Here is an 8,648-nt window from a genome sequence, read left to right as displayed (position 1 = left end):
ACGCCCGGACACCACAACACCCTGACGCCCGGATGCCATGACACCCTGACACCATGACACCCCGACACCCGGATACCACGACACCCTGACGCCCGGACACCCCTACACCTGGATATCACGACATCCTGACGCCCTGACACCACGACACCCTAACGCCCGGATACCATGACACCCTGACGCCCGAACACCACGACACCTGGATACCACGACACCCTGACGCCCGGATACCACGACACCCTGACGCCCGGATACCATGACACCCTGACACCATGACACCCCGACACCCGGATACCACGACACCCTGACGCCCGGATACCACGACACCCTGACGCCCGGACACCCTGACATCCCGACACCCGGAAACCACGACACCCTGACGCCCGAATGCCATGACACCCTGACACCATGACACCCCGACACCTGGATACCCCGACACCCTGACGCCCGGTTACCACGACACCCTGACGCCCGGATACCACGACACCCTGACGCCCGAATGCCATGACACCCTGACACCACGACACCCTGACACCATGATACCACGAAACCCTGACGCCCGGACACCACGACACCCTGACGCCCGGATACCACGACACCCTGACGCCCGGATACCACGACACCCTGACGCCCGGATACCACGACACCCTGACGCCCGGATACCACGACACCCTGACGACCGGTTACCACGACACCCTGACGCCCGGATACCACGACACCCTGACGCCCGGATACCACGACACCCTGACGCCCGGATACCCCGACACCCTGACGCCCGGTTACCACGACACCCTGACGCCCGGATACCACGACACCCTGACGCCCGAATGCCATGACACCCTGACACCACGACACCCTGACACCATGATACCACGACACCCTGACGCCCGGATACCACGACACCCTGACGCCCGGATACCACGACACCCTGACGCCCGGATACCACGACACCCTGACGACCGGACACCCCGACAACCTGACGCCCGGATACCACGACGCCCTGACGCCCGGATGCCATGACACCCGTACACCCGTCTCCAGGACACGTTATGGTATATAGACTGAATCATACATAGAATCTAAACTGGTTTAGTTGTCGACACACACGTATGAATAATTACTCCTTAATCGCAACACACACATGACATTTGAAGACGAGAGTCCATAATGACCACGTCAGGTGGCTTTCACGTGACGACACATGACCAGCTGATCGTTGTAACCATGACTCAGCATAATTGTATTAACCTACGGTTCACCTATACACAAAGAAGTATATGGGAGAGATTTCATAGTCATATTAATAGGTCAAGAAAAGTAATGTTGCTTTTAAAGTGCGGGGATAATAATCCTCATTTGATTACTTTTTTTCCTTGCCAGGGCTCCTCTAGTGTGCCATAAGCCGACGCCCTGTCAGTTTCCTGTGGGTTAGGGGTGGGGCATCATGTGTGTACTGACCCGTGACCTTGACACTTTAACAACGTGAGACAGGTGTGCGGGTGTTGCTTGGGAGGATACCCTTTCAACTCTTCGACGTCACATCACGATCAGTCTAGATCTCACCCCAACCACCCATTTACGTCACACCTACCTAAGGTCTGACCCCAACCACCCCTTCACGTCACAATAACCGGATGTCACATCTCATCCACCCCACGTCTGACATCACCCTCCACATCTCACCCACCCCACGTCTGACGCCATCCCTCCACACCTCATCCACACTACGTCTGTCCGTACTCCTCCACACCTCATCCACCCCGCTTCAGGCCCCACCCTCCACATCTAATCCACCCCACCCCTCCACACATCCACCCAACATCTGACCCCACCCCTCCAAAACTCATCCACCCCACGTCTGACACCACCCCTCCCCATCTTATACACCCCTCCACACCTCATCCACCCCTCATCTGACCCCATCCATCCAAATCTCATCCACCCCACGTCTGACACCACCCCATCACACCTTATCCGCCACACCTCTCCAAATCCCATCAACCCCTCATCTGACCCCACCCCTCGACACATCCACCCCACATCTGACTCCACCCCTCCAAATCTCATCCACCCCACCCCTCCACACCTTATCCACCACACCACTCCAAATCCCACCCACCCCACGTCTGACCCCACCCTCCATGTCGTATCCAACCCACCCCTCATCCACCCCACCCCTCCAAATTTCATCTACCCCACGTCTGACCCTACCCCTCCACACCTTATCCACCCCACCCCTCAAAATCTCATCCACCCCACGTCTGACCCGACCCCTCCACATCTTATCCACCCCAGCCCTCCAAATCTCATTCACCCCACGTCTGACCCGACCCCTCCACATCTTATCCACCCCAGCTCAGCAACCGACACTTTTGTTAATGGCATGTTACATTATTGTACCCGCAGTTAAATTCATACCACATGTACTTTGTGCATGGTCGCGATAATGTACTCGGGTTACTAAAACCACGTGTATCTGTAGTTGAATCTATCATACATATATCTAAACTAACGCGGGGTATGTTTTACCACTTACACTGGTATACCTAATCTATGCAGTGCCCGTTTCACCGCAACGATCGTCAAAAACAAGCTGTATCGTGTCTGTATAGTTTTCGCCTGCGAGATAACGGCCATGATAACTCTCCCCGGCACAGTCTAACCCTATTTCATTTCACCCCCAATACGTTCCCGGGGGGGGTGGGGAAACCAGTTCGTTCCACTGCAGAATACACAGAATCCAAACAGGTATACAGGTTTTTATGTTTCATATCTCAAAATTTTCATTTGAAATATGGGGAATCTAAAGACCACCCCCAAATAAAGTTTCTCAATCAAAATTATTTGTTTACATTTGTTGAAAATTTGTTTTCAAACAACGAATGAAATAAGACAACGAGAGACAAAAAATATCAATGAATATTTAATTGCAACAAGGAAAGATAACTCTTACTGAAGACTAAAATCTGAAAAACAGAAAATTAGGAATGGCTGAATTCGGAACCGGAAAAAAACCCATCATTGACACGCTATGTCTCAAATGACACGTACGACTATGAGAAGCATTTCTATTTCTTTTTTTGTGTGGCCTAATCCATCTTCTGTTCTTAGTTGACGAATAAATAGTGGTTTAATTTGTCCATGCGAGTATGCTGTATGGCGGGCAGTAGATACACAAATCCATGCATTAACACGACGTCCATAATGATGTTGGTAAACTCACACTTAACACGGGACATAAACGTTAGGCCCCGTATTAGAAGGCTTAAAAGAAACGTGGGGTAAAAAAAGTACCACTTAGGCAAACATTTGTTTTGGAACTTTTGAGAGGTTTCTGTTTTATAGTAGAGACATGGAGTAGGTGCACATGTTCCCTTTAAGTTTACACTGATAAACGTGTGTTTAATATAACTAAAAACAACCTCCGAAATCCACAATGAATAGTAGTTAAAGCATTATAATGACATGAGGGGCGGTCGGATAGCCTACTGGTTAAAGCGTTAGCTCGTCACGCCGAAGACCCGGGTTCGATTCCCGACATGGGTACAATGTGTGAAGCCCATTTCTGGTGTCCCCCGCCGTGATATTGCTGGAATATTGCTAAAAGCGGCGTAAAACCTCACTCACTCACTCACTCACTATAATGACATGACGCTATTGTTGTTGCGGTTGATTCTGAGTCAGAAATACACTTGTCATTCTGAACTAGTAAAACTGACGCAACTATAGGTTATTAAGCAAAATTATAGAGAATTTATGTTTCAACCACAACATGGTTTAAGTCGGAGAAATCACTCAAATTTGTTGTTTCCGGAAGGAATTAACAGAGCGTCTTGATTTCTCCATTACGGAACCAGTGCTGGGACATGCGGACGTGGCAGGGCGTGCTCTGCACGGATTTCATGGTAATGACCTCTGACCTTTTTCACCATATATCACTGACAAATAAGGTAAGGTGGGGTGATGTGAGGTAAGGTGAGGTGAGGTGAGGTGAAATGGGTTGTCAGTGAGTGGCTGTTTGTACTAGTTCGGACTAACGCCGGTTTTGTAGTGCTACCCCACTGAGATACCATGCCGCAGTTTAACATGAATACCCCACTCAGACACAGTATACTGACTCCGATACGACCAGTTCTTGTTTTAGTCCCTTAAAGCCGAGCGTCAGACAGGGTAACAACAAGTACCATCTTTAACGTCTTTTGGTATGACGCGGTTGGGATCGACCTTTACACTACGGAGGCGGTTATCGGGAGACGGTCCTGTGAGAGTATATACTATTCCCAACATGTTACGGGGCCCTGGAGGAATTCAGGGTGGAAGCACAGGTGGAGTGGTCCGTGATTGCCCTACTGGATGGCTGTTTAAAAGCGACATCGGTTGACTCTCAGGACTGATGACGAGGATTGTCGGATGCGGCGTTAACGTAATTCTGGTCTTACCTGACAAGTGTAGCGCGGTTCGATGAGGTGAGGTGAAATGGGGTTTAACGACGCGTCCAAGATTATTGCACTTATATAGTGACCTGCATGCACGTGTGTGTATGTGTGGCTGCTTGTACAAGTCCAGACAAATGCCCTTTTTATAGGGCTTGTCCACTGAGATACCATGCCGCAGTTAACATGAGTACCCCACTCCGAGTCAACCAGTCCTTGTGTTAGCCCTTTAATGCCGAGCGCCAGGCAGGGTAACAACAATTACCATCTTCTAACATGACGCGTCTAAAACAAATCTCGCTAAATAAAATATTACTGTAGAAAATATGATTAATTGTAGAATCACATATCCTGATTTCAAGTAATATTATATATTTGATTATGTGAAACTCATTGACTGGACAAATAGAAGATGATGTAGATGCGGCTTACAGAATAGTGTCATTCCCGTAACAGCATAGTTTACATAGGGAAAGCAAAACATTGCTTAACGCTTTAACGGAGTGAATACTCCTTTGAGAATCCAATTGTTCGTGAAACATGAGGGAAGAATATTGCTCTGAGCATCTTAAAACGTATAAATTGGGATTTTTAAAAGTTTCTGCTATGAAATCTCTTCACATTGATTAAACACGGTGTTAGCCTATCTTTAGCCCATAGATCATATGCTTCTACTACGCTCTGGACTTGGCAGAAATGTATGATCTTTTAATTCCCCCTTTTAATACTTAGTCGACTGTGGGAAAGTTTTAGAAGTTTTATCTGCCAATAATTGTAAACTGAAGCGCGTGCTCGTGTTTTATCTGGGGGAGGGGGGAGGGGTGAGGGGTGAGGGGGTGAGACAGTCGTCTAATGCGCCGCAATTCGCTGACAACTCACTGACATATATTCTCTTGGCGAATTTGTTGCGTTTGTTATTTGTCTGCGGCTACAGCGAATGTGTACTTCATATAGTCTAATACACCGGCGGAACCACTTGGATGACGGAGGAACACGCACGCACGCACGCACGCACGCACGCACGCACACGCACGCACGCACACACACACGCACACACACACACACGCGCGCACACCCACACCCACGCACGCACGCACACCCACACGAGCACACACACACGCACACACACACGCACGCACACGCACACACACCACTATACATTCTATATTCTGTGATATCAGCCGCAGTAACCGAACCATGAAAATAAAGTACATCGCTATTTTCGCCAAGTCACTGTATCACCATTTACTGCGTTATTTCAAGTATGTTTTGAAATCTTAATACAGTGTGTTTTCGTCGTATATAGTAGGTTATTTTTTGCACCGAGTATGTGTTTAATAATATTCATTAGTCTCTCGGCTAATTTTTATTTCATTTCATTAAGACAATTTAACAACTGTTTTCCTGCTCATTTCAGAGTCTGGATGCAGGTCTGAGGTAGACCCAGTGCCGCGCGATTGCAATTCTAAATGCGCGTCAGAAAATTAACACGGTCGCCAGGGGCTTCAGCTGTCTTCGCATATTAACCCCTGCATTGTAGCTTAAACCGCGGCTGCTACCACTGCAGGATTAACTCATGCCTGCATCTACACAGTGTCCAAGTGTCTGGCAACAGGATGTAGATGTGATGGATGTAACTATTTATATTCCAGGATATCATCTAAAATGTGGTGTTGCGATAGATATAAAGGTTTCATTGTTGGCTCATATAGGCCACGTCCTGCTTTATGATAGTATCAGATACGGCGGAATTGGATGCAGAGCATGGTCACAGAAAGCGGAGATGACGTGACTTGTTTGTTTGTTTGTTGTTAACGCCGCACTCAGCAATGTTCAAGCTATTTGACGGCGGTCTGTGTATAATGGAGTCTGCACTGTAACTAATGTGTTTAGATCCTAAACACAAACCTATAATTTTGACATGTTTTGGTCTTAACATTTTTAGGATTGTGTTTAGCAGCTAAACGTGTTTAGGGTGTTCATAAAAATCGTTTGTGAACTAGTTCAAATATCACTTCTCGCGCACCTGTGTATTATTTCAGTCATCCGAACGGCATGTCCTGATGACGTCACACTAAGAATGACGTCATAGCTGAAGATTGTTGACGTAATTCGATAAATTGTGGTTTTGTGGGACAGCGGTGGTGATCACTGCATTTTTCAAAAGGGAAGCTCAAAAGGATTAAAAAATAGTGGGTAATAAAGAAATTATTACACTCACACGTGTGTCATACTGATATTATGAAACTCGTGTGAGAATGCATGCTTTCACTCGGGAAATACAAGAATTCTGACACTCGTTTCGTGAAACCAGTATGACACGCATGCTCGTATAATAATTGCTATGTAAGTCTCAAATCACGTATAAAGCGAATATCTATTTCAACTTGGCGTGTAATACTCTTAATACGGATCACACTACTATTACTACCTTCTATATCGCAATAACCTACATCATTGTACTGGGAATGACCGTTGAACTGTTTCGAAACAAGTGCTTAAATACCGTAGCCATGTTTTACATCCAACCTTACAGAATACAGTAGAGACCATTGACAAATGAGGCCTTTGACACTGCTAGCAACATTATCTACACAGTGAACTCACCCGTAGTCGGTGTTGATGTAGCCTCTGTTTGTTGACACTGTCACTGTGGGATATGGCGTCTTGATGACTCTGTTTGTTGGTATCAAGTTTACTCCTGATAGTATCAAACGCTATCACTTCACATGGTGTTTGACGGTTTGTTTTGGTGACGCTGCATATTCAATAATTACTACGCTTCTATAAATAGCTCTACTGATAGCGGCTGTTTGATGCGTTGTGTGGCTGGGCGCTCGCCACACTTAATTACCTTTCAGCGTTCAAACAAATTGTCGGGAAGCAAATAGATTTGTTCGCGCATCACTAGGCAGCCGTGACGTCACATGCACCATGTTCGGGTGTTACCTGTGAGCATGCAGGTAAGGTATAGATCAAAGAGATCCGACACGGCAGACACAATGTGCTGAATAATGAAAGGCGCGACTCCGGTGCTTTCAAGGGCAACACGTGTTTCATCATGGCTGACTGAGATCGGCGTTGGTGGGGGCTGAACCGACATTGACGCAGTTGGACTATATACGTATGGATAAGATTTATGGATGAACAACTTCTTTATTACAATTAGGAGCGACGTTTCGGTGTAGGTTCTAACACGTTGTCAAGCAAGTGAACATTGCCCGGATTTTGTCTGTAAAATTTCGATATGCCATGTAAACTGCCGAGCAAAAGAATATATACTTGGTAAGATGAACCAAGCAATAAATGGTTATTCGATGGTGATGTATTGTTTACGGAGCAGTTTGCAGTGTTTCGGCAGCTTCTTTCTGACTAGTAACGCTTTTATAAATGTTTGTAATATTTTGGTCAATCCACGGACTTATATACGGTTATATAGGTCCGTGGTCAATCGAATCTTTTTTCATGTGTATATTTTGTTTTGTCCGGCAGTTTCGTAATGCTCACATGCTGAGTTTATTTGACCTCTAACTACTTTTACAGTATAACCCCGTTCATCCGGACTTCTCATTGAAATCGTCGGGGTTAACGAACGTTCTGATTAACGAATCCCGGCACATCGTGTCATGTCACTGTTTACATAGGGAAGTATGCCCGCAAGTAATCGACCGAAGGACGGTGTTTCCGGGGTAACAGGATCCGGTGAAACGAGTAACATATTGTAGGATGTCTGTGAATGGGAGATTTAGAAATGTCCAGATGAAATTGCTTCAGACATGGATATTTTCTCTTTGATTTGAAAGCGAGCAAAGAAATTCAATGAGATTGCAATGGGGGCAAGAATCTACCAGCAGACGACAATAGGAATCCATGATTTGGGCACGGGTGGCCCAGTCGTCTAGGACGCCGCGATTCGCCGTGCAGAGTTTCGTCACGATTATGTTTCTAGGTTTGTCAGCACCATACCCGTGCTCGTGGGTTTCACCGAAGTGGTAAAGGTCTGAGACCTGCATCACTTCGGGACTTCCTCCCACATCAAGCTGACACGCCGTGATGTAACTGGAATACTGTTAAAAACGGCGTTAAACTCAACCCACTCACTCACCGAACATGAATTGAATATCTTCTTAAAATCATTGACTCTTTTTGGAAAGGGAATTTTACAATTGTCTCTTTTATACATACGTTCATAATACTTACATAATAACTTCAAACTGA

At 46.5% G+C, this 8,648-nt stretch overlaps 1 protein-coding gene across 1 annotated transcript; it reads right to left on the bottom strand.

Moving 5' to 3' along the window:
- Nucleotides 1-448: 448 nt before the first annotated feature.
- LOC125384313 (glycine-rich domain-containing protein 1-like) lies at nt 449-1,015 on the bottom strand. Its single transcript, XM_048403245.1, has one exon. It carries the CDS (start codon nt 1,013-1,015, stop codon nt 449-451), a length of 567 nt encoding a protein of 188 aa, XP_048259202.1.
- Nucleotides 1,016-8,648: the final 7,633 nt, after the last annotated feature.

The sequence above is a fragment of the Haliotis rufescens genome, unplaced genomic scaffold (genome assembly GCF_023055435.1).
Source record: "Haliotis rufescens isolate VD_foot unplaced genomic scaffold, xgHalRufe1.0.p SCAF_3, whole genome shotgun sequence".
NCBI lineage: Eukaryota > Metazoa > Mollusca > Gastropoda > Lepetellida > Haliotidae > Haliotis > Haliotis rufescens.
This window is presented reverse-complemented; position numbering and strand designations above follow the sequence as displayed.